The sequence below is a fragment of the Sesamum indicum genome, linkage group LG1 (genome assembly GCF_026168435.1).
Source record: "Sesamum indicum cultivar Baizhima isolate 11 linkage group LG1, ASM2616843v1, whole genome shotgun sequence".
NCBI classification, from domain to species: Eukaryota; Viridiplantae; Streptophyta; class Magnoliopsida; order Lamiales; family Pedaliaceae; genus Sesamum; species Sesamum indicum.
This window is the reverse complement of record NC_142657.1, coordinates 3,135,163-3,162,272: the sequence shown is the minus strand read 5'-3', so window position 1 is coordinate 3,162,272 and position 27,110 is coordinate 3,135,163. Positions and strand designations below refer to the sequence as shown.

The 27,110-nt window shown below is 35.8% G+C and overlaps 2 protein-coding genes and 1 long non-coding RNA gene across 5 annotated transcripts in view; 1 reads left to right on the top strand and 2 right to left on the bottom strand.

Moving 5' to 3' along the window:
- Nucleotides 1-23,435, top strand: part of LOC148789329 (uncharacterized) — a 90,134-nt gene extending 66,699 nt beyond the window's left edge. Inside the window, exons 1-5 of one of the 3 annotated variants that reach the window (XR_016064011.1) lie at nucleotides 19,158-19,333; nucleotides 19,847-19,913; nucleotides 20,677-21,880; nucleotides 22,394-22,460; nucleotides 23,224-23,435. This is a non-coding gene — a long non-coding RNA (uncharacterized LOC148789329). Of the gene's footprint in view, nucleotides 1-19,155; nucleotides 19,334-19,846; nucleotides 19,914-20,676; nucleotides 21,881-22,393; nucleotides 22,461-23,223 lie in introns of those variants that run through there. The other 2 variants (XR_016064015.1, XR_016064013.1) reach the window with 2 other exon arrangements.
- LOC105155679 (inorganic phosphate transporter 1-4) lies at nucleotides 1,687-3,998 on the bottom strand. The gene is made up of 2 exons (XM_011071602.3): nucleotides 3,793-3,998; nucleotides 1,687-3,407 (listed from the first exon to the last, which is right to left on the bottom strand). Exon 2 carries the CDS (start codon nucleotides 3,364-3,366, stop codon nucleotides 1,792-1,794), a length of 1,575 nt encoding a protein of 524 aa, XP_011069904.1. The 5' UTR covers nucleotides 3,367-3,407; nucleotides 3,793-3,998; the 3' UTR covers nucleotides 1,687-1,791.
- A 1,016-nt stretch (nucleotides 23,436-24,451) lies between the features above and the next one.
- Nucleotides 24,452-25,737, bottom strand: LOC105156437 (uncharacterized). Its single transcript, XM_088879454.1, has 3 exons — nucleotides 25,528-25,737; nucleotides 25,031-25,368; nucleotides 24,452-24,911 (listed from the first exon to the last, which is right to left on the bottom strand). The coding sequence occupies exons 1-3, from the start codon at nucleotides 25,735-25,737 to the stop codon at nucleotides 24,452-24,454; spliced, it is 1,008 nt and encodes a 335-aa protein (XP_088735580.1).
- Nucleotides 25,738-27,110: the final 1,373 nt, after the last annotated feature.

Below are 27,110 nucleotides of genomic sequence, written 5' to 3'. Positions count from 1 at the left end.
AAATATTTGTGAAAATATTTTCAGAAACTTGTTCTGAAATACTTTCAGAAAATATTTTTATTTTTTGTTTTTTATTTCTTTAAAATATTTTCGTGTTTTATTCCCAAATTTTTTATGTGTAATATTTCTTGAAAATGTGTAATATTTTCTGTTTTTCCCAAAAGCATTTTTTTTTGAAATTTTTCCTTAAACTAAAATATTTTCTGAAATTATATTTAATATTTCCTAACATTAAAATATGCTTTTCTGAAATCCAAATATGTTTTTTATAAATAAAATATATTTTTGATAAAATTAAAAATATTTTCTTAAATTAACAAAGTTTATGAAATTAAAATATTGTTTTTTCAAAAATTAAAATACATTTTTTCGTTAAATTCAAATACTTTCCACAATTTTTTTCTAAAATATTTGCAGAAATTGAAATTTGAATATTATTTTGTAGTTTAGGACATATTGTGTAATTTTTGAGTAATTAGAGTATAATTGTGTAATTTAGAAATTATTGAAAATATTGGTATGTAATAATTGTATAATTGTGTAAGTTCTGTAATTATTGTGTAATTTATATCTTAATATGTAATTTTTATAATTATTTTGTTATTGTGTATTTTCTGAAAATATTGTGCAATATTGTGGATATTCTGGCTATTTTTTTGAAAATTTCTGTGAATTTTTTTATTAATCTAAACTTTTTAATTTTTAAAATGCATTTTATATGAAAAGTTTGTAACTGAAAATAATTCTTTGAAATATGAATTTTTTTTAAATATTAATTTTGTTTTAAATAATTTTCTGAAATATTAATTTTTTTTAAATATTTTCTTAAACTAAATTATTTTCCGAAAATATTTTAAAGTATCTTTTCTATTTTTCTTCTGTAAATTGTGTAATTTTTTAATAAAGGAAGAACCAATCATATGTCTATTCCAAACTATGGATCAACTTCAATTCTAATGACCGTTCCAAGTATATCATCTGGAAACACAACCACAGTGCCAAATTTATGTCAATACTATTGCAAAAAAGGTTCCAAACTATTTTTAAAAAATAAAGAAAATCATTCCAAAATAAAAAAAAATTATTCCAAATAAAGAAAATATATTTTATATGGTCACGTAATTAGTAACCGTCATTGTACATGTAGTACAAATACCATTACAAATTAAGAATGATTTTGCAAAAGTCGTTCCTAATTATTTGTAACATCATGTATTAGGATGTAAGACTTTCCGTTCTATAACGGTTCCAAATGTCAATTCCAAATAATTCATCATAAAAAAAACCGTTCCAAATACTAAAAAAAACGTTCACGCACATCTATAATTATAATTACTCATGTAATACTAGTAGAAATGCAACTAGTGCTCGTGTCGTAGGTACGAGAAACTCACTGCCCTACTTCTACTGTGCTCTCCAAACTATCTTAAATCACCTTATCTAATCTAAATATTGAAGGCTTTTTGCCAAAATTTAATAGTTTTAGCTGATTTTCGATCGGTTGCAAGAAATCGAGAATATATATACACACACATATAACGACTGTCTTAATGTAAATTAAGCTTCAGTTAGCGCCAAAAATGATCCCAGCCCGATGCATCATCATCAAGTTTTGTATCAAAACTTATTAGGTCTGAGAAAGCTAATTATAAAAGAGATCATAAATACACTACTGACCCACTGAAGTTCTTGAAACTGAAAATTTAACATTGCAATTCTCATGATCAAGTGGATTTTGCAGGTAATATAACAGCCTACCTCGCTACAAAAGAAAAAAAAAAATGTAAAACGCTAATCTCCATCTCTATTTTCCTCATTTTCTCCTGACAGATCCTCCAAAGACTTTCCCTTTGCTTCAGGAACCAAGAAAGTGAACAATAAGCCTAAAAGATTGACAACCCCCAATACAATGAGTGAATTCTTGACCCCAATTCCGGCGGGGTAACCGGCATCGGCCTTCTTCTTGTCTTGGTTCTGTGCCAGGTACAAGAACCCGAAAGCCCCAATGATGGCTCCCAACTTCCCAGCCGCTGCTGATATGCCATGGCAGGTTGAGCGAAGCCTTGCAGGGAAAATCTCGGCTGGCACAACGAATGTGGTGGCATTCGGCCCAAAATTAGCAAAGAAGAACGTCAGTGAGTACATAACCACGAACCCGATTCGGTTGTCTGGTTTAGTCCAGTGATCGTAAGGAAAGGCTAGGGCAAACATGAAAACTGTCATGAAGAAGAATCCTATCAGTTGAATGGCAAATCTTCCCAAGACATCGATGAGGGCCACAGTGAACCAGTAGCCAGGGACAGTGCTGCAGAGGGCGATCAGAGTTTGTGCTCTTGCTATTGTGAACACTTCTTGAATTGCACTCATGGTTTTTGCTTCAGGTATCCATCCAATTGCACTGAAGATGTCTTTTTGGAACAAATTCTGGCTGTAATATGCTATGTCGAGCAAGAACCATGTGCTCGTCGTTCCAAGCAAATGCAATCCGTGGCGACGAAGGAATACTGTGGAGAATAGCCCGTAGCCCTTTTGCTTTTGCGCAATCTGCTCCACTTTCTGCTGCTCTGCTTCGATATCCACCTGCAGGACCTTCGACATATCTGCAGCCGCCTGTTTCGCATTCTTGGCCACCAGGGCGGTGTAACGGGCGGTTTCCGGCATCTTCAGCCGCCAGTAGAAAGTAAGCAAAGCTGGGACAGCACCAACCATCAAAATAATCCTCCAGAGGTAATCAGCCTCCGGCACAGTCGAGGCAATGGGATCAATCTCATACGCCGGCGCCTTGAACATTGCCTGAAAAGCAGCAGACATAATCATAGCAAAAATCCCACCAGCCAAAATCCCGAACCCCTGCATCGCAAACACCGCAGCGATAAACGCCCCACGAGTCTTCTTATTAGCGTACTCCGACATGATGGTGGCGGAGAGCGGGTAGTCACCTCCAATGCCGAAGCCAAGCCAGAATCTGAAGAAGCAGAGAGTCGCCATGACGGATTTAGCGTCCCTCCCCAACGAAAGCCCTGACGCAATGGAGCAAAAACACATCAGCATAAGAGTTACACCGTAAACCTTCTTCCGGCCCATCTTGTCGCCGAGCCAGCCAAAGAAGAGCTGGCCCGCGAGTGTCCCACAGAGCGCAACGCCGTTGACGGCGGCGGAAACGTGGGGCGGCAGGCTGCCGGGTTTAGGGGAGCCATCGACATGGTAGTAAATCCGGCCGAGCATTTTCGTGACGAGAGATATACAGAAGAGATCGTAGGCATCAGTGAAAAAGCCCATTCCGGCGATGATTATTGCAGTGAAATGGTACCATTGGGTCTTGGCCACATCAAGGGCGCTGAGTACTTTCAAGTGTTCTTCCGCCATTGTCACGCTCTGATCAGATGCTCTCTTTCGGCTCTCTCTGTCTGCAATGGAAGTTCGTCATCGTCACCATGATTAGATCTGTAATTCTAACTTACAGTACTTATTCTATACAAAGAAAAGAAAATCAAGAACCCTGAATCATCAAATCTGTATCTGAATATTCCAAACTGACAGTTCCTACAAAATCTCCACTAAAGACAACCGTCGCCTATGCATGAAAAGCAATCAAATTACACCACAAAACCCGATTTAAATTTCTTCTTTTTTCTTCAAACAAGAAAATAATCGTGTCAAATAAATAATATCGTGGAGTTGAAGAACCTTGATGGAACAAGACAAAGATCAGATTCAATAAATACCCACAAAAAAAGAAAAATTAATACACGAAACAATCTATATATACATGCACGTGCATTAAAAGCTGACCTGGTAGAGAAAAGACAAAACCCTGTTATCGAAAGTATGTGATGTTTTCTTTTCTGGGTGCTTGTGAGAATTAATTGAGCTTCGGAGGTGAAGTGGATCGGGTAGTGGTGGGAGGTATTTATATCAAGTAATCCTTTGGGATCTTCGACGGAATATTCCCTACTTTTCCCCATTCTCCACCCACCTGTCAATATATTGTATCAACCGTTTAACTTCGGCGGTATATGCGGTAGTGGAGTGTTCTAATGAGGATTGGAATACTCTCTCCTGCGACAAATAGGAATTTGAAGAGAATATTAATTATTTTTTCTAATGAATTGACTTTAATTATAATATAAATTTTAATTTTAAATTTATATTAATTTATTTACATTGAATATTTATAACTGATTAATAATTACTATTATAATAAATGAGAAAATAATACTTTTGGAAAAACAATATTTTTGGTTCATAAGTTAGGACTGTTTTATTTTTTGTCTCATTCGTTAGAAGATTAGTATTTTTAGTCCTGTAACTTATAAAAATTAGCATTTTTGGTCTTCTTCCACTTTTTTGTCTATAATTTAATGGCGTAGGGCACGAGTCCAACGCGTGGCCACTGCGGATTTTGGATGGAGGAAAATTTGCACGATTTTTAGCTTGTAACCACTTCGGAGGGGAAATATAACTGCATTAATTTTGAAGGAAATTAGGGCAATGAAATCGAGGTTTTTGTCTTCTCTTTTAAAAATTGAATTCCAACCTTTCCATATCGCTGTAGTTGAGACCAATAAAAGGAACATAAAGAATCATATTTTCCACAAATAAATCAAGTAGGTTGGAGCATTCATATGTTAATGTGAGAAGAAGGGCTAATTTTTCCTCCAATCAAAAGTATTTAATGGCTGCGTGCTGGACACATGACCTACACCGTTAAATTATAGATGAAAAAGTAAAAATCGACCGAAAGTGCTAAGTTTTGTAAGTTATGGAACTAGAGTACTAATCCTATAATGAATAGAACCCCAAGTGAAACAATCCTAACTTATGAAATCGAAAATGCTATTTGCCCTAATACTTTTTGTTCATAACTTGGGACATTTCAATTTTTGGTTCCATTGGTTACGAATTATCACTTTTGGTCCTGTAACTTCTAAAATGTAACAATTTTGGTTCCTTGGCATCTTTTCATTAGATATTAAACTAAAAATATCACGTGCTTCGCAAGTTACCTTTAAGGCCTTTATACTTCCGCTTCATTGGTTAGAAATTCTCACTTTTGATCTCATACTTTAAAAAAGTAGCACTTTGGATCTCATGGCACTTAACGATCACGTGATATTACGATCATGTGACATTCTCCATTAAATATCTAATAAAAATGTATTTGGGACCAAAATTATTACTTTTAAAGTATACGGGATCAAAAGTGAAAATTCCCTAAATTACAGGACAAAAAATGATATTTCTCACAATAGACCAATTCTCATACATTGGTGAATTTCGAACATATTACATCTTTCCTGACTAAGTTCATTATGAAAAAAATTACTATCGACTACAATTTTAATGGATATATATAGTTTTTCATAATAAAAAAATTATTTATCATGGCAAATATTGTAGTTATCTAGACAAAAACTACAGTCAACAACCATTATATAGCCGTAGTCGACAGTATAATTATTTATTATGATTAATTATTTTTAATTATGATAATTAATATCGTTAAATGTTATACTTGTTGTTGTGATTCGACCATTGGGGAATTTTGGATGAGGATGTAGCCCTACGATTTTTATTTTATTCTTTTTCCTTTTTTTTATTTTATTTTTATTTTTTGCCAAAGAAACGTTATCCAAGAGAAACTCATTAGATTTTGTTCGGAGCAGATAATTACCACGATTAAGAATATTGATATCCATGTACAAGTTACAACTATACAATACATAAAAAAAAAAAAGTAAAATATCCATTATATGTTAAACAATGAATCAAAAAACTCCGTATGTAAACCAATGATATATAAAGGATAATTTACTTTATTTTTCAGTACAAAAGAATAATTTGTTAATTTTTTTTGTTCATATCCCATATCGCAGGAGGATAAATTACACTTAACCCCATAAAAAACATAAAAACGTATTGAAGTAGTGAAGTCGTATGAAACTCTGAAGATATTCAAACATAAAGTAAAACATTTTACACATGGAAAAATAAAATGATAATTATTACAATTTTTTTTGATATTATATCTAAATATACAAATATTCTTCACATCAATTATGAAATTACAAGCATGTTCATGAAATTGTAATTATAATTTATATCAAAATCTATTCGAAGCAAAAATTTACACAAATACCTGTAAAATAAATTACATTGATACCTATTATGGAAAAGTATTATTTTAGTCCGTTAAATATGTCTAATTTTAATTTTAGTCCGACAACTATGTCCATTTTTGTTTAGATCCAGTAACTTACGAAATCGCTTACTTTTAGTCATCTGGCAGATTTTCGGACAATTTTACCCCTATGAGTGCATATGGACTAAAATTGCCTTTCAAAAGTTGCATAGAGACTAAAATTGCCTTTCAAAAGTTGCATAGGGGTAAAATTGTCCGAAAATCTGTCAGAGGACTAAAAGTAAGCAATTTCGCAAGTTACTGGACCTAAACAAAAATGGACATAGTTGTCGGACTAAAATTAAAATTAGGCATACTTAACGGACTAAAATAATACTTTTTCCTACGAATACTTGTACTCTGTAAAAAGATAGATGATATTTTTGTAACTAAATTTAATTTTAGAGACGATGGATGTAATTTATAAAAAATAAAACTAAGTAGTGTTTAAATAGTAAAATAGAGTGGACAATTTATAGAGATTGTAGGGTTCATAGGAAAATAATGACAATGTGTTAGTGCTCGAAAAAAATCTTTAGAAAAATATCAACAATTTTGGTCAACTCCACTTTTGTTCGTGCTTGCATATGCTCAGCAAAAGAGGTAGATGTAGTCATAGTGCAAGTCCAATTTCAAAGGCCGTGATTCAAAGTTGGAGTTTCCTAGATCTTTAATGGTTTAATTGGATTTTATTTCTGGAATTATAGTTATTTGGTATTTTAATTTTATAATTATTAGGATAGTAATTTAATCTTATACAATTTTAATTTTAAAATTTTTAGAATAAATTATTCGTCGGAATTATTAAAGATGATCGGAAAAAGACATCCCTTTCCACCCAACTTGGAAATTTCGGTCAATTTTATTCTAAAAATAGTGAAAAATAAAAATATATATGATTAAATTACTACCCTAATAAGTTACAGAACAAAATGGCGAAAGACCATGACTGCAGGACCAAGAACACATTTAAACTGATCTTTCATGATTATTCTAACTACGGAACCAATTTTGATCCTTTTTTTAAAAAAGAAAAAAAAAACTGATCTAGTGAAAATTGGTTTAGGAGAAATTATTAATTAATTTCAATAAAAAATATAATTTTCTAAAAATATATTGATATCTCTAAATCAATCATATACACTATTACGCAATACAACAATATTTCTAAATCAATCGACAGCTTAAATAAAGAAACAACATACATATACTTTTATAAAAGCAGACTAAACACCTACATTCGTAAAACTCAAACTCACAACCTCCTGATTTTGAAATCTTAACCTCACCACTCAATAAAAAAAAAAAAAAAAAAATCAAACATCCCTAAATTACAATTATATTGTTTCAGTCTCCTTCCTCCAAAAGTTTCTTTGAGGGTATTTACTATTTACATATACGAAAATATAATTTCATCCTCGATCTAAATCTTGATTGTCGTTTCCTGATCACAAATAAGTCGATATCTTGATGGAACAATCAAATAATATATATCACTTACGTCCTTTGATCATTTTTCTTTTCAGTGCATCAATATCACCTTCAACATTGATTATTGAAAACTACAAAGTAATTAAACCAAAAGGTGGAATGACTTTTCCTCATGTTTTTCTTTTTTTTTTTTGGTAAATGTAAGTTTCATTAATAAAACAAGATCGTACAGTACAACAGTGCTCAACTGGTGGTTTCTCTCTCGACAGGTCAAGGGATACGCCATAATCTATATAATGACATGAACTAACAGAACGAGATAAATTAGCACTGATAATCCTCTGTCTAATATTTTCCACAATAATAGTGGCTATTATATTCGGTGGTCGCTCCGTATGCTCAAAGCGTCTCAAATTTCATTCCCTCCAAATGTGATAAATGCAAGCAGCCAGGAGTGCACAATAAGCCAAGTTAATCATATGTTTTCCTCTCCATTTTCTTGCAGCCCACTCATGTTTTTTTCAATGAATCCAAGATTTGTGGGAAGAATAGCACAATTATATAGGAAGCAAAATTCAAAGCAGCTTTCTAGTCAAGTAGGCAGCATATCTTTGTTAAATCATCACATTTGTGTCTGTATATATATATATGTGGAAAAATGTGATTTATCCGCCTATAATATAAAAAATGAGCAAAAAATTCTTTGTGAAAAATAAAATAGCAAATTAGCCTTTGTATTTTGGAAAAAAAAGCAAATTACCCTCTATCTAAACCAATGATACGGGATAATTTGCTTCATTTTTTGAAATAAAGAGGATAATTTATTAATTCTTTTTTCACATGAGATAAATTGCATTTAATCGTATAAAGTTTAATTGTATATATTCAATCACTTTGGAAAACGTAATTAACTTTTAGGAACGTACATGTCAAGGGTTTTTTTTTCTTTTTTCGCAAAAAGATATGCTTTTTCAAGAGTGCTTAATGTTAAAGGAAGTGGTAAATAATTAAAATATAAAATTTCAGAATGTTTGAAAGTAATAGTTATAAATAAAAAAAAAATTGATGTATTGATTGTAGAAGCCACCAAAATTAATTACTGATTCTACAATTATAGCAGCAGCAGAAGCACGTCAAATTTCGAGACAACAAAGTGTTAATTTTTCAATATCAACTCTGGTATGCAAAAAAGGGGGGTTTGACGTTAACTAACTAATTAATCGAGAATAAACTGAAAGTAAGAGTAAAAAACTAGAGTAGAAATCAAGAGAGATGATTGATAATCCTATTGAGTGTACACCTAATTATCACATGGATTCTTGATCATAAATTATTAATTAATTTCACATTCAAGTATATATTTAACCTTGAAATCTATTAATATATATTGTCATAATAAATTTTTGTTTTCCTATTGTGATTGATTGGGAAAATTGTATTTTAGTCTTATAAGTGGACATGTTTTCAATTTTGGTCTCATACTGTAGATAATTTGCATATTGCATTTCATATGTGCATTTTGTTTCTAATTTCAGGATACAAGAGAGATAGCCATTAAGTTGCTAACGACGGATGATTTTTCTATTAGGTGGGTGCAAATTTGGAGGGAAAATGTATTAATAAATGAAAATTTGGTGGGAAAGGTTTATTTCTTCTTCTTCATCATATAAATAGCTTATTTGTTTTCTTCTCTCTTCTATTTAGTAGGAAAAAAGTGTAAAACACGGCTGCAAAAATGGAGAAGTTTTTTGTCATTGTGGAAGGATTGCAAGTTTGAGAACCTCATGGACCAATGACAACCTAGGCAGAAGTCTTTTGGCTGTTCGTAAAAAGAAAAGTGGATGTGGTTTTTTCGTCACACATCGACGGGTCTTTCCAAACACAAAAACCACATCCACTTCTTTCTTTGTTGAACACCAGAAAAACCTCCTACCTGAGTTATCATCATTCCTTAAGAGATTCTCAAACTTGCAATCCTTCCACAATGAAAAAAAAAAAAAAATCTCCATTTGCAACCATGTTTTACACTTTTTTTTCTACTAAATGGAAGAAATAAGAAACAAATCGGCTATTTATATGAAGAAGAAGAAGAAATAAACTTTTCCCACGAATTTTTATTTATTGGTACATTTTCCCTCCAAATTTGCACCCACCTAACAGAAAAAGCATCCGCCGCTCGCAACTTAATAACGATTTTTTTTTTTAAATTAAACCACCCGGAGGAGGGTGTAGCTTTTTGGATTCCCCAACTCTTCTTTATTAAGATCAAAATGTGAGAAAATTTATAACGGGGAGTGCTGATTCCCTATCATTCCTAAAAAAACTGTAAAAATGGGAGTATTACTCCCTTACAATAAATCACGAAAGTAAAAATAAGGAGTACTACTCCCATATAAAAGTAAAACGTGCTAAGATGACAGAAAAAGTTGGAGACGATAATCCAGTGTGTCAAAAAGTTTCTGCCACTACACTCGAATCATCGGTTCCAACTAGTATCTGTGGATCAAGCTATACAAGCAATCCAACAATTGTCACCATAAGTGATGCGTCATCAACAATTGTAATGCAACAAAATGGGAGAAGAGCTGATTGAATATTAGTCACATGAAACCTCAGCTTTGAAGTCAAAATAATGGAGCAAAATAAGTCAAAATATGAGCAACAAAGCAATAACAATATGTGTAACAAAATGGGGCACAACCTAAGCATGCTCACAAGACAAAAGGAAACGAGATTGCACCATAGATAACAGCCACGCAATTAAGCTACAGAATAGGTAGACAACAATGCAGTAACAAATACAACAAAGCAGCCCACCCAGGATTCACGCGAAACTAAGGCTACCGGTAACAAGTAAGCTACTTAGGGGGGATCAATAATAATTTTGAATCGAACGTGTGATAGGCCACAAGAGTCAAGGTTAACAATACCTTTCACTTTACCTGTGAGATGTTCTTTAGTAAAGATGCTAAGTTGTTGGGATGTACAAGCTTGATTGGTTAGAAAGTCCACTGCTTGGTTGCCTTCTCTAAAGATGTGGGGGATTTTATATTCAATTTGCCTTAGAAGGTTTCGAATGCTTTGAAGGATAATCTGATGGTTCCATGCCCCTTGTCGTTGTGTGGAGATGAGTTTGATAATAACCATTGCATTAGTTCCAATCCAAATATTGTGAAATCCCTTTTGATGCATATTTTCAGTCCTCTGTGTATAGCTCGAAGTTCAGCCTAGTTGTTAGAAGTAATGCCAAGAGGTTCTTGAAAGATAAAGATGACTTGATCGAGATGATCTCTGAGGATGCCGCCCACGCTGGAAATACCTGGATTACCTTTAGACGCTCCGTCTGTATTCAGTTTGTACCACCCTTCTTAAGGCTTTCTCCAATGGACAATAGTAGCTTTCTATTGCTTAGTCTTCGGCTGGAGGGGGATATTGATAGTGTTTACAGCGAAAAAATCCCCTTGCTAATGCACAAGTTTTAGCATCTCACTTTTATAAAGGTTATGCAGGTACGCCAGTGTTTTGTGGATAATGGTGTTGGCCTTAAATGCGACTCCCCTGTGCTTAACATCATTCCGAAGCTTCCATATGTTCCAGAGAATCAAGATTGGGATAATATCTCTGATGTGCGGTTTAGCATAGATTCTATTTTTCCAGGATTGGATGAAGATTGTGATGTCATTTGTTTGGGGGATGTTAATTTGGAATTTAGCTGCGAAATAGCTCCAAGCTTCCACAGACTTATTATTATGTAAGAAAAGATGCGGTATGGTTTCTTCTACTTCACAACAGTTGCATTTGGAGGCCATTATGACCCCCTTCTGCTTAATCCTTCCATCAATAGGTATCGAGTTATGAATCAACCTCCAGAAAATACTGAAATGTTTTGGATAATCAATTTAGACCAGAGAGTACGATAGAAGAGCTGAGAGATTGATGACTTCTAATTTCATTCCAAGCTAATTTAGTGGTAAACGCACCGTTCTTGGACAACTTCCAATGTAGAAAGTCAGTTTGGCTGTCAGTAATAGGAACTTTCATGATCAATTCGATGATGTGTTGTAGCACAGCTTGTTGGAGTTTGTTGACATCCCTCTCAGAGTTGTTCCAAAACCAGTTAGCAGGGACATGAAGCTTGCAGTGAGTGCCTAAGATATTTGCTAGTATGCCTTCCTGTAGCCACCAGTCATGCTACAAAGAGATAGTACCAGCCCTCAGGCTCCAGAAGATATTTGTTTGTGCTTCTGTTCGAACTCTGCAGAGTCTTTTCTAGGTACTTGAATCAGTATGAAGATTTTGGAAAGCGTGGAAAAATATCCTCCATAGTATTTACTTATGGAGAATTTAGACCATAGAGAATTGTTGAGCCTCAATCTCCACCACAGTTTATAAGAGAATACTGTGATCATCTTCCGAAGGTTCCTAATTCCAAGTCCACCTTCTTGGATGGGATAGAAAATATTTTGCCACTTTGTCTAGTGGATTTTCCTTCGTTCCGTTGTGTTACGCCAGAAATATTTAGCGAAAAGTTGTTCAAGTTTCTGTATGGTTCCCACCGGAGGGTTTAGAACTTGGAGGAGGTAGATCGGCATAAAAGAAAGCATGGTCTTGAGTAATTAAAGTCTACCGCCATAAGAGAGGTGGCAGTGTTCCCATCCCGTAATTTTGATTCTGACTTTATCAATCAGCTTTTCATAAAAAAATTTCTTCTTGTTTCAATTGTATAGAGGAGCGCCAAGGTAGGTAATGGGAAGTGCCTTCCTTGAGAATTCGATGATATGTTTGATTTGATGTGCCATGAGGTTAGCTTTTTTTTCGGGAATGAAGGCGCTCTTAGCATGATTGATTTTTTGCCCGGAGGATTCCTCGAAGTTACGCAAGAATTGCATAAGCTTGATCAAACTCTCTTCCTAGCAATTCGTGAACAAGATAACATCATCGGCATATGAGAGATGTGATATCTTAAACTCGCAATTAGTATGATAGAACATACTTGGGTTCTCATTAAAGAAGAGATCAAGGCCTCTTGAGAGTGCTTCTGCTGGTAGAATAAAGAGCTGGGGAGAGTGGATCCCCTTGTCTTAAACCCTAGGATGATTTGAAGAATCCTGCCGTTTCTCCATTAACAAGAACAGTAAACCAGCAGTTTTAGATGGCATGCTTGATAAAAGTGAGGAATCTTTGAGGGAATTCCATCTTCCACAAGACTATAAGGAGGAAATTCCAGTTGACTCTGTCGTACGCTTTAGACATGTCAAATTTGAAAACTAGATTGCCTTTGTTATATCGAAGATCAAGATGGTGAATCATCTCTTGAACCATAAGAATTTTGTCACCAATTAGTCTTCCTAGAACGAAGCCGCTTTGAGAAGGGGAAATTAGACCCGAAAGTGTGGTGAAGCTTGTTGTAAATGAGCTTGGACATAATTTTATTGGTGAAATTACACAAGGAAATGGGTCTAATGTCATTCCAGGTTTGAGGAGACTTTAAGGACGAGTACGATTGTTGTGGTCTTGAAGCTCCTAGGCATTGGAGTGCCACAAAACTAGTCCTTGACTGCCTAAAAAGTATCTATTGCACTGAAATCCCAGCAAGCTTGATAGAAAACTGATGAAAAACCATCCGGGCCTACTACGCTGTCCTTATCAATACTGAAAAATTGCATCTCTAATCTCTTCGTCTGTTGGTAGACTACCAATAATGCGAGTGCATTCTTCTGCGATTTGGGGGAATTGAAATGGGAATTTTGGCTGGATTGCAAGAGAGTAGGTTTTTGAAATATGAAGCAGCAGAGTCTTTGATTTGGTCCAGATTGCTAACTTCTTGGTTCTCTTCTTTGATTCTGTGGATTGTGGACTTTAACCTTTTTTTCTTCACTAATGAATGGAAGTATTTTGTGTTCCTTTCCCCTGCCTCGAGCCACTTATAGTTGCTCTTTTGCTTCCACTATTCGGATTCTAATGTGACTGTGTGAACGAGAGCCACATTACTTCTCTTGAGGTTCATAAGGTTGGCCTTGGAGGGATCATTATCGAATTTTTTTTCCACTTTAGTGGCATTTTCTTTTGCCTGTTTGACTATTGTGAAAACGTTTTCAAAAGTATCATTGTTCCATTATTTGAGTAGCTAGAATTCGAATTTGATTTCGATCTACAGCTTCTCGAGCCATCCTATTTTCCAGGTACGATGTCGTCTAGCTTTAGTTCAAATTCTAGTTCCGGTTATGGTTCGGGGTCGTCTGCGACCTCCCCAAAATCAGTTGATATCCCCCTTCTTGATTATCCTAGGGTAACTAAGAAACCTCCAACTGTTAGAAAACCACAGAAAACCAGAAATCCATCAAACAAGCATGCCAATCCTTCAACTCTTGAGAAATTTCAGGATAGGATGATTAAAAACCCCTGGGAGGCCATCATTAGCACTGTTAAGTCCCCAATCCATAAGATTAGGGAGCGCTATTATATACCCCATGACTATGAGATCATGATTCCTAGATCTTTCGATCACATGCATCGACCTCTGTCAGGTTTCTGTGCAATCAAGCACTTCAACGCCGGTCTGAGACTTCCTCTGGCCCCTCCTTTAGCTTCCATTTTCCATAAGTTGGATCTTTGTCCCATGCAGATGTCAACCAATTCTATAACTCATATAATTCTTTTCATAGTAATAATGAAATTCTTGCGTCTCAAACCCAGTTTTGATAATTTTTGAACTCTATACTCTTTCACTACTTCCAAGCGATCTGGAGATACGGGTTTTTTCTATCTATCCGCTAAATCTGACTGTATATATCTCAAAACTTTGAAATCCAATGTCGAGTCGTGGCGCGATAAGTACATTTTTATCCGACCTCCCCTTGTATAGAATGGCCCCTTCGATTAGAATGGAGCAAATATAAGCTTGTATCTAAAACGAGTGGAGGGGGCTGGAAGCCGATCAAATAAATAGCCTTATGGCTTATAGATACGATCCGAAGAAGCTTTTAACCGAGAAGGTACTACGACTTGCTCGTTTATCTCCAGCACCCCTCCACATTCAAGAATCTTTAGGTGATCTCTCTATCTGATGCTGAAGTGATTATTCTTTGTGTTCAGATCACTTACTCAATTTCCTTGTTTTGCAGATGAGATAGTCATGAATTCCAGCCTTGCTCTGCAACTTCAAGCCATACAAAATAAAGCTAGAGGAGGGCCTACAGTCCCCACTGTTGACACTTCTTCGACCCCTTCCCTTGTTCGTGGGTCGATCCTAGGTAGCCCAATAGGTACTAGTCAAAGTCCAATGCCGGCTAACCCTATCCAGATCGATAGCGAGGAGACTTCGCCACTTCCTATTCTTCAAAACGAATACAACTCAGAGGACTTAGAATTAAATCTCGATGATGATCAGAGTGAAGGTCAAAACATTAATCAAGATGAAGGTCCAGATGGTCCGAACGATGAGGTTACGGGGTCAAAAAGGAGGAAAAGACATCATCATAAGCATAAGGGCAAAGGCAAGAGCCCTGTTGAACCTTTCGGATCCTCGAAATCTTCAAAGTCTTCGAAATCCAATCGAGGTCATGGAGCCAGATCACAAAGCAGGATGGTTAAAGAAGCTGCTGATCGAGTTGAAGAACACGAGGAACGTGAGAACTACTTAAGGCTCGAACTGATAACTTCTTGTTGGGAAGAGACCAGAAAGGAACTGAAGAGTAAGCATTATCTTTCTTCTGAGCTAAAGGGGGATCGTCTTGTCCTAAAATGGAACATATTGAAAAACAACTCTGTCTTTTTCACTGAGCCAGGATAAGATTCTCGGGATTTATTTGACTCATGCATCCTCCCCCACGACCAGGTTTCCCTACTGATGAATGCTCCTACCTGGTTAGAGGAACATGGTGCCCATACCCTGATGCAGGTAATGAATCATTTTCTTTCTTTATGTAAATTTCCATCTTCTCATTGCTCGTCTTTGCAGATGGCTACTTTCTTTCGGGGTCTATCTATGAAATGCACTAGCTACTGCAGGAACCAAATAGTAGCTGAGAAGAAGGTAAGAGATCTCTTGGCTCAAATGGCGGAGGAGAAGATCGAAACGACTCATGCTGCTGAGGTGCAAGCTTTAAGTGCTGAAGTGCAAAAGTTGAAAGATCAATTGTCAGCTCAAGCTGTGGAGGCATCTAAGGCTAGAGAGGACGTACTATCTGAAGGCAAGAAAGAGGGGTTCGAGGCTGGAAGGGAAGTCGGTTTAGTAGAGGGTCATAAAGAAGGTTTTCGGGCCAGCCACGAGCAAGGTTTTGATGAAGGCAAGGCTGATCGGATAACTCTTGAGGAACATCGAAACATTCTCTCTAGCTCGCATGTGCCCATAGCTCGCGATTTCCTAAAATCTGCCTCTTTTAAAATAGCCGTCGAAATAAAATCTGCTGACTTCTTCAACAAAGGATTCAAGACCTGTGAGATGCAGCTCGATACTTTAGGTGGTTTCGCAGAATCCTTTGATCGTAGCCATCTAGATCTCACTTTAGATGGAAAGATGTAGCCATATCCCGATGAACCAGCCCTTGGAGATGATGAATCTTTGCTTTGCTCAATGAGATCGAATCTGATGCTTAGCTATATACTCGTTATTTTGGACTTTTGTAGTATGGGGCCAAACATTTAACTCCATTACTTTTATAAGAAAATAGTCTTCATGAGTGAGGTGGATGGCCTTTCACAGGCACACAGCGAGCGATCTTCCTTCCCTTGGCCTTTTTCAGGCACCAGAATAAGAAAATAGTCTTCATGCGTAAAACTTTTTCAAGTTTTGAATGTTCCACGGTCGATGTAAGTTCTGCCCTTACATATCTTGCAGCCTATACATTCCTTTCCTTCTGATTTCTATCACCTTATAAGGACCCTCCCAAGATGGGTCCAACTTATCGACATGCTTAGAAGCTTCGACTCTTTTAAGCACTAGATCACCTACCTGTAATTGCCTTGGTCGCACTGTTTGATCATGGTTTTTCATTATTAGCCCCTTGTGATGTAGAATTCTTGCGTATGCAGCATCCCTCTTTTCTTCTATCACGGTCAGGTCGAAGTTCCGTTCGCTCCGATTTGATTCTGTGTCGTACATTGTTACCCTCGGGTATTTCTGCAGGTATAATGGCTTCAGTTCCATAAAGTTAACAGAATGGTGTCTCACCTGTTCTTGTTCGTGATGTAGTGCGATAAGCCCAAAGAACTCCTGGCAATGCTTCGACCCACGACCCCTTGCTTTCCAATCACTTTTTAAAGTGTTGCAAGAAAGTTCTATTAGTCACCTCTGTTTGCCCATTAGTTTGAGGATTAGCGACTGCCGTGAAATGTTGTGCGATCTTGAGCTCTTTGCACCATTCAGTGATCTTCCTTCCTTGGAACTGAGTTCCATTGTCAGAAATCAGGATTCTAGGCACCCCAAACCTGCAAATGATATTCTTCCAAATGAAATTGATAACATCTTTTTCTGAGATTCTCGCTACTGCTTCTACCTCTACCCATTTAGAGAAGTACTCTACTGCTATAATGATAAATTTCTTTTGAGTTTGAGCAGGTGGGAGGGTCCTACAATGTCTATCCCCCATTGGTCGAAAGGGCAAGCTATCTTGATCGGCTCGATGGGGGTCGCTAGTTAATGTATCAGAGACGTGTATCTCTGGCAGCTCTCACACTTTTTAACGAAATCTCTTGTATCTTTAATCATAGTAGGCCAAAAGTAACCTTGTCGGATGATCTTCTGAGCTAGCGATCGTGCTCCAGAATGGTTTCCACAACTCCCTTCATGGATTTCTCGCATCACATGTTCAGCTCTTTCTTCATCCGAACATTTCAACAGAGGACCATTGACTGTTCGTTTATACAACTGTCCAGATAGTATAGTGAAGCGTGTTACTCGGAATCTTACTCTCTTTGCTTTAATCAGATCGTCTGGTAATGAGCCATCCTCCAAATACTTTACTATTTCATCTTTCCACGACACGACCTCGGACACTGTTTGTACCACCATCTTCTCTGCGATTGCCGTCTCTTTTCGCCCTAGAGCTGTTATCTTCCGATCCTTGATCCCTGACATCGCTGCTCCGAATTTTGATAACGCGTCAGCTTTATCATTTTCCACTCTCAGCACTTGCAAGATAGAACAGTTATTGAGTTTACCCACCCATCATTTAACATCTTTGTACAAAGTCATCGTCTTTTCTCGCATTTCATATGTACCTTCAATCTGTAACGCGACCATCTGAGAATCTGTGAAAACCTCTAGGTCTCTGGCTCCAGCCTCATATGTGAGCTCTAAACCCAGAACTAACGCCTCGTACTCAGCTTCATTGTTCTTTAAGGTCCTGCAAGGCTTTCTCACAATCTTCGTCCCATACAAAACTTTTAGCCTTTCTCAACTTTAAAGAAAGGGAGGCTCCTATCAGCAGATCGAGAGATAAATCGATTTAAAGAAATGATCTTACCCGTCAATTTCTGCACTTCCTTAATCGTACTCGGCAAATGTAGGTTCATGATCGCTTTGATCTTTTCTGGATTGGCCTCAATTTCTCGCTCGCTAATCATGTATCCCAAGAACTTGCCTCCACCCACTCCAAAAGTGCACTTATCAGGGTTCAATTTCATTCCATACGACCTCATAATAGTGAAGGCTTGCGCCAAATGCTCGAGGTGATCTTCCGATCTCTTGCTCTTCACCAGCATATCATCCACAAAAACTTCCATGGTCTTGCCGATCAACTCGTGAAACATCTTGTTCACTAATCGTTGATAAGTTGCACCTGTATTCTTTAAACCAAAAGGCATGATGTTATAACAGTAAATACCACCATCAGTAATGAAATATGTCTTCTCACAATCTTCCTTAGCCATATAAACGTCGAAAAAATTTCAAAGCCCGCTGTTGAGTCGACCATGACATCGATTCTGGGTAGAGGGTATGCTTTGTTCAGGTCAATGAAATCCGTGCACATCCGCCATTTTTCCCATGCCTTTGGAATAAGCACTACGTTGGACAACCAATCAGTATATTGGACTTCTGAGACATAACCTGCTTTCATCAATTTGTTCACTTCTTGTTCTATAATTTGGTTCTTCTCAATCCCGAATGACATCTTCTTCTGCTGAACGAGTCGAACCGCGGGATCAACATTCAACCTATGCATGATCACTTCTGGGTTGATGCCTTTAAAGTCTGATGGGCTCCATGGGAACATATCTGTGACGCCCCAAATATTATAATACATAATTGTAGGATTAATTGATAAATTTTCGTGAAATTTAGTTAATTAGCCACTAAATTATGGGTCATAATTGGAGCATAATAACACTTGAATGAATTAAATTGGAGTTCGTTATAATATTTTGGGATAATTTCTATTAATTAAGAAAATTAGGAAGGACGTAAATGGTATTTTGAGAAAAGTCTAATTAATTAAATAAAATAATAATAATATTATATATATATATAGTATATATATATAAATAAGTAATATAATGTAAATATAAATATGTAAGTTATATATATATATTAGTAAGTGATATATATATATATATGAGAGAAAGAAAAGAAAATTGAGGGTGGGCCCACCAGTCCACCGCCTCTCTTCTTTCTTTTATTTTGTTGTTTTTTTTAATGAAGATACACATACATAACACACACACACATTGCCAACACACACACACACCATTTTCGGCTGAAAGGAAAAAGAAGAAACAGAGGTACGAAGATTATGATTTTAATACTTATTAATTTATATAATAATATTATTTAATTAGTTCTTTTATTAAATGTTGTTTATACTAAGTGATGTACTATTTAATCGGAGTACTTTATGATTTTAACTATTTAAATTAGTACTGACTTAAATACCAAAGCGGATATAAAAATGATATCGTTGGTTAATTAGATTATTAAATTTATTAGATTTTAATATTACTATAGCTAATTTGTATAATTCTATCGGAATTATTAACCAAATACGCAATTATGTGTATTATTGTTCAATTAAAGTGTATAATAGCAAGAAATTGATAGGAAATTCATAGAAATATTCTGAAAATTATATTTAATAAATGGTATGTTAATAAAGAGGAAAAATGAAGATTTGTATTTTGATAGAAATAGAATATTAAAGAATTATTAGAAATTGTACAAATAATATTTAATATTATATTTAAAAGAAATTACGATATTCTCGATATATTAACTGTATGTGGTATAACTCATTATAGGATACGGGGGTGAGGTGAAATGGCTGACAATTAGTGACAGAGTAGAAAGAAACATTGTAAGGTCGAGGTAAGTAAATAATTAGTATTATCTATATATGTCGTCTTTATGTGTGGTATTACTATTATATGACTTTGTGGTTCATGCTGATATTGTTTTATCTGAAAATATATGCATGGTGAATGATTTGATTTGATTGACGATACTGTGTACGTGGAATGCGAAGACACGTTGAAATATCATGTTTGTTGTATGTTGTGTTGTGGGTGTCTACAAATGAGAATTTGTTGATATATGGTTTTACATTACTAGTTGCTTACAAGAATGGTGATATGTGGAAATGAGGGAGTGGTGGAAATTGAATATAATTGTGGCGTGAATACCCCTTGACGTGTTGAAAATGCTATGTGCGAAAAGAAAGTGCTATGTGCGAAAAGAAAATGCTATGTGCGCAATGAAAAGAGCTTTGATGCGATGCTATGTGCGAAAAGAAAATGCTATGTGCGAAATGAAACAGCTATGTGCGAGATTGATGAGCCGGCTGTCAAGGGGGTTCACTTGAATTTATATAACGGTGAGATTGAGTTGGCGGGAAAAACACAATATCACCTTCTGGTAAGCAAACTAGGAAAAATGGAGTTTGGTTAGTTGTTTCATTATGAGATAGTCATGTGGTGTAATAAAGTTGATTATGTTGGAATTAAATTGATTGTATTCCATTAGTGTTGCTTGTCTATCTTGTTTGGGCTATGGTTGACATTCATATATAGATAGGACTGGTTATTTACTTACTGAGTGGCAGGCTCATCCCTCTGTTGACATTTTCTTTCAGGAGTAGACTTTGAGGTATCTGACTGTTGAAGAATAGGTCTACGCACTATACTTAGTCCGGTCGGGCCAGTATGCTGTTTCTCCTTTTTGTCAGCTAGAGTACGAATCTTATTTTGTTTGTATAAAGAGAACGTAGGAATGGAGATTAACTGTGGTGGACTACTCGAGGTGTTTGATTTGTATATATGATGTTGTGGGTTGATTATGTTGTTATGACGTATGGGTTACGTATTCATATGGATTAAATTATTATGTGCATTTATATTTATAAACACAGGGATTGCTATAAGTATGACGTTTAGGATAGATATAGCCCTTGTAGCGAAGAGGGTGCTACATTAGGTGGTATCAGAGCAGGGATTAGATTTCCTTGGGATAGTAGACGAAATGTAATATTATACGTAAGATGTATATGCTAGGAATCTACTCACATGTGTGTATTTCATATAGGATGGAAGGGTCAAGGGAAAACGCTGCTGGCCCAACTGAGTCATTAGAGTGTGTGCAGGGTCATGATTCAGGATCAGAACATCAGGGGTTAGAATTCCAAAACAAAAATGCCTCACAACTAGAAACGAACCCCTTTATGTAACAGTTTGTTGAAATGATGCAGAGGACATGAGAGAAAAATACCTATATTTATCCCCTGAGCCGGTAAGATAGTTAAATTTCGGGGACGAAATTTTTATTAGGAGGGGAGAATTGTGACGCCCCAAATATTATAATACATAATTGTAGGATTAATTGATAAATTTTCGTGAAATTTAGTTAATTAGCCACTAAATTATGGGTCATAATTGGAGCATAATAACACTTGAATGAATTAAATTGGAGTTCGTTATAATATTTTGGGATAATTTCTATTAATTAAGAAAATTAGGAAGGACGTAAATGGTATTTTGAGAAAAGTCTAATTAATTAAATAAAATAATAATAATATTATATATATATATAGTATATATATATAAATAAGTAATATAATGTAAATATAAATATGTAAGTTATATATATATATTAGTAAGTGATATATATATATATATGAGAGAAAGAAAAGAAAATTGAGGGTGGGCCCACCAGTCCACCGCCTCTCTTCTTTCTTTTATTTTGTTGTTTTTTTTAATGAAGATACACATACATAACACACACACACATTGCCAACACACACACACACCATTTTCGGCTGAAAGGAAAAAGAAGAAACAGAGGTACGAAGATTATGATTTTAATACTTATTAATTTATATAATAATATTATTTAATTAGTTCTTTTATTAAATGTTGTTTATACTAAGTGATGTACTATTTAATCGGAGTACTTTATGATTTTAACTATTTAAATTAGTACTGACTTAAATACCAAAGCGGATATAAAAATGATATCGTTGGTTAATTAGATTATTAAATTTATTAGATTTTAATATTACTATAGCTAATTTGTATAATTCTATCGGAATTATTAACCAAATACGCAATTATGTGTATTATTGTTCAATTAAAGTGTATAATAGCAAGAAATTGATAGGAAATTCATAGAAATATTCTGAAAATTATATTTAATAAATGGTATGTTAATAAAGAGGAAAAATGAAGATTTGTATTTTGATAGAAATAGAATATTAAAGAATTATTAGAAATTGTACAAATAATATTTAATATTATATTTAAAAGAAATTACGATATTCTCGATATATTAACTGTATGTGGTATAACTCATTATAGGATACGGGGGTGAGGTGAAATGGCTGACAATTAGTGACAGAGTAGAAAGAAACGTTGTAAGGTCGAGGTAAGTAAATAATTAGTATTATCTATATATGTCGTCTTTATGTGTGGTATTACTATTATATGACTTTGTGGTTCATGCTGATATTGTTTTATCTGAAAATATATGCATGGTGAATGATTTGATTTGATTGACGATACTGTGTACGTGGAATGCGAAGACACGTTGAAATATCATGTTTGTTGTATGTTGTGTTGTGGGTGTCTACAAATGAGAATTTGTTGATATATGGTTTTACATTACTAGTTGCTTACAAGAATGGTGATATGTGGAAATGAGGGAGTGGTGGAAATTGAATATAATTGTGGCGTGAATACCCCTTGACGTGTTGAAAATGCTATGTGCGAAAAGAAAGTGCTATGTGCGAAAAGAAAATGCTATGTGCGCAATGAAAAGAGCTTTGATGCGATGCTATGTGCGAAAAGAAAATGCTATGTGCGAAATGAAACAGCTATGTGCGAGATTGATGAGCCGGCTGTCAAGGGGGTTCACTTGAATTTATATAACGGTGAGATTGAGTTGGCGGGAAAAACACAATATCACCTTCTGGTAAGCAAACTAGGAAAAATGGAGTTTGGTTAGTTGTTTCATTATGAGATAGTCATGTGGTGTAATAAAGTTGATTATGTTGGAATTAAATTGATTGTATTCCATTAGTGTTGCTTGTCTATCTTGTTTGGGCTATGGTTGACATTCATATATAGATAGGACTGGTTATTTACTTACTGAGTGGCAGGCTCATCCCTCTGTTGACATTTTCTTTCAGGAGTAGACTTTGAGGTATCTGACTGTTGAAGAATAGGTCTACGCACTATACTTAGTCCGGTCGGGCCAGTATGCTGTTTCTCCTTTTTGTCAGCTAGAGTACGAATCTTATTTTGTTTGTATAAAGAGAACGTAGGAATGGAGATTAACTGTGGTGGACTACTCGAGGTGTTTGATTTGTATATATGATGTTGTGGGTTGATTATGTTGTTATGACGTATGGGTTACGTATTCATATGGATTAAATTATTATGTGCATTTATATTTATAAACACAGGGATTGCTATAAGTATGACGTTTAGGATAGATATAGCCCTTGTAGCGAAGGGGGTGCTACAATATCCACGTTCCTTCGCAACAATTTGACCAAGGTTGTTTCCATCTCTCTCATCTTCAAACCAATTCTAGTAATTTTACCTTGCTACCCTCCTGTTTCAAGTGATCATCGCTTCATACGGCCGGGGCTCAGCATCTTCTCCGACCTATCTCTTTTTCTGTCCATATTCCCCTTTCACTGAAAGATTATAACATTTCTGAGCTTCCTTCTGGCCACAAACTACTTCACCTATTCCATGCTCCGTGGGGAATTTCATCTTCATATGTTATGTGGAGATGACTGTCCAAAATAAATTTAACCCTGGTCTTCCCAAAATCACATTATAGGCGAATGGAGTATCCACTACTAAAATTTTACCATTAGAGTCCTGCGTTTAGGCTCCACTCCCATAGAAACAGGCAGTTCGATCATTCCTAACAACGCGACTTCACTTCCTCCAAGTCCTACTAGAGGGGTCTTTAGTGGTTCCAGCCGAGCATTTTTTAGCCCCATTCTGTCGATCACGCTTTTAAAAATAATGTTTGCTGAACTCCCGCTATCAACCAACACTTTATGAACGGTAAAATTGGCTATATCCAACTTGATGACCATCGGATCGTTCATAGCTCCAGTATCCCCAAGTCGGTCTGAACTATCGAAGGAAATAGCTTTTTCTTGTTCAAATTTTAGTACAAACTCCCTCTCTCTAATCGATCCCAAGGTTCTCGTTCACCTTTTCCTAGTTCTCTTTGAATCCCCTACACTTGAGCCCCCAGCGATCGTATATATTACTCCTTTCGTTGGTTCATTACTTCTGTTCGCCGGTGCCTTATTTGTCTTAATAGGACCTGGATTGCGGTCTTGAATCCTTGATCGACTTCTTCTGACTTCGTCTTTTCCCGTCTTGCATCCCCTAATATCCCTGCCTCACCAGCCTCTCAGTTTCATCTTTCAATTGGAAGCAATCCTCAGTATCGTGCCCCCTCTCGCGATAAAACCTGCAATACTTGTTAGAAAACTTCTTAAAAAGAGTGTACCTGGTATGTATAGGGCACTTCAGCAAATCTGCATTCTCCACTAGCATTAAGGCTTTTACTCGCGTTACAGTTAAGGGAGTATAAGTGTGATACTTGGGCTGATACTTTGGCTCCCTCGGCTTGTCATTCTTCATTCGTGTACCCCTGCCTTCACTTGCTTCCTGAGGTCTGTGATATATTTGCTCCCTTTCTCGACGCTCAAGATCTTTCATAGCGTTCATTTCTTCCTCGTCAATGTACATTTGTGCCAAGGCCATTAACTGTTCTACATCATCAGGGGGATAGCGTGCAAGTGCAAAAGTGAATTGGCCTTTCTTCAATCCGTGTATCAAAATACTTACCATCATATCAATTCACAGATCCTGAACTTCCAATGTTTCATTATTGAATCTCCCTATCGAGCTCTTTAAGGTCTCCTTCTCCCTCTGGCGTATATTAAACAGGTGGTAGCTGACCTCTTTTGCTTTCTCTTACTGGCGAAGTGGAAAGAAAATTTTTGTATGAGCTGCTCGTATGACTCAACACTTCCACTGGGCAAGCTAGTAAACCATTCTTGAGTCTTTCCTGCAAGAGTAGTGACAAATAGCTTAGCCATAATAGGACCTGGTTGCCCATATAAATTTATCACCAGCTCGAATGCAGTTATGTGCTCGTGGGGATCCTTTGTTCCATCATATTTCTGCAGGTCGGGTACTCTAAACCCTGGCTCTACCACATGAGTCAATATATCATTGCTAAATGGAGAGTTCTTGTTATGTGCGACTAGCTCCCCTCGCTTCTTTAATTCATCTATCTGTTTACCCAAAAGCTCTATCTGTCTTCCAACACTCTTAACCTCAGCTCGGGATATTACCGGTTCTCTTGCTTTGACTCGAATTTGGCTGCTGGAGCCCACTTCTGATGGTACTTGTCTTCAACTTCTATACTCCTGCTGACTCGCTTCCCCAGATACCGTACGAGGCTCTCTATTTTCAAACAATTGCCTCTTTGCTGTCTCTTTGACCATAGGGGTCGCGATCCTTCTCTCGTACGCCACTATTGCATTCCTGCTCGCTTCTTCTATCTTTCTCTGAAGCTCGTCTCTTGTCATAGGCACCATTGATCCTCCACCTCTTCTGGGAGTTTCTTCCTCCATTGCATTTCTCCTCAATGAACCTTCCATGCTGACTGTCGATCCTCAGGGAGGTTTTCCACAGACGGCGCCAACTGATCTTGCACGAGTTCAACGACCGAAGACCAATCTCCTCACAGATAGTTAATTACTCCAGGATCAAGTGTTATGTTCCTGGGAATAAAACAAGAATGATGAGCTCGTCGGGCACGTCCCCGACAACGATCCTCCGACGCTCAAGTTAGATAGATCGAGGTGAAATGGTTCGATTAAAGGTTTACATAAAAAAAATTCGAAATTTGTTACCTTAAAATATGGCGTCTTAGGGTATTTATAAGGTTTAGATGGATACTGTTGAATGGGCCACATGGCCTTATCCTATTAGCTCTGTCCAAGATCAGACGGTAGTCGTTGCCTGGATCTTCAAGTGGGTATTCGGGTCTAAATGAGGGTCAACCTGACCCGGTTGATAAGAAGGCGCGGATCCTCGTTACAAAAAATCTAGAATACCCTTCATTAAGGGCACTTTAGTTATTTTGCACTCTTAATTAACTAGATACCCATCAAGGTCAATAGGAGTTAACTGGCGTTATTGACCATGTTTAATGATACCAAAAAAAATATTTTGCCCTACTAGCTTATGTGTTCAATTACCTAACTATCCTAGTAGGTGGATAGGTTTTAGCAATTATTGGAATGGTGTATTTTCGAAACATATAAAAAACAGTTAGGGCAAAAAAGAAATTATAAAAAAGTACAACTTATTTTAAAAAAAAATGTCTTAAATTGCAATAATCGCATTCTCATAATCTTAATTCAAGAGAAGCATAAGCAGAAGTTGTATTTTCAAACACCCTCATTTCACATAATTTAAGCTCTAATTAAAACAATTAATTCACTTCAAAAAAAAAAAAAATAGATTAGTTACAAAAATTATCAAGTGACAATTTTAAGGTTGTCACTAATTATATATTTTAGTAAATTTTAAGTTTATCACAATAATAAATTTTATAGTTTTAATAGTCATAATTGTTTTAATGAGAATTATCATCAATAAGAATTGGTGACAAAAATTATACATAAAATTGTCCTTAGAAGCAATAATTAGTGAAAAATATAGTTATGACCTAATAATAATAATTATTTATTGTCACTAAAATATCGTTATAAATGGATCACTAATTATTTGTAGTAACAACTTTATGCACATTTTTTTGTTATTAATAATTATAGTGTGATAAGATCATATTGTTTTCACTTAATATATGTTTTTAATAATAATTGATATTATATTTTATTGTAGTGATTTAAATTTTTGCAAATACCTCCAATCTCCATAGCATTAATTAGATATGATTAATTTCTAGTTCTTGAGTTCCAAAATTAAATTATTAATCCTCGATAAATTTGGGATCATTAATGAA

What these genes read in the sequence shown, in the direction of transcription:
- LOC105156437 (XM_088879454.1), bottom strand. Translation starts at nt 25,737, where the DNA reads ATGGAAGGTTCATTGAGGAGAAATGCAATGGAGGAAGAAACTCCCAGA. An exon ending in AAAATAGAGAGCCTCGTACG is followed by an intron (nt 25,369 to 25,527) that starts GTATCTGGGGAA and finishes TTGGGTAAACAG; the next exon opens with ATAGATGAATTAAAGAAGCG. An exon ending in AGTAAGAGAAAGCAAAAGAG is followed by an intron (nt 24,912 to 25,030) that starts GTCAGCTACCAC and finishes TATGATGGTAAG; the next exon opens with TATTTTGATACACGGATTGA.
- LOC105155679 (XM_011071602.3), bottom strand. Translation starts at nt 3,366, where the DNA reads ATGGCGGAAGAACACTTGAAAGTACTCAGCGCCCTTGATGTGGCCAAG.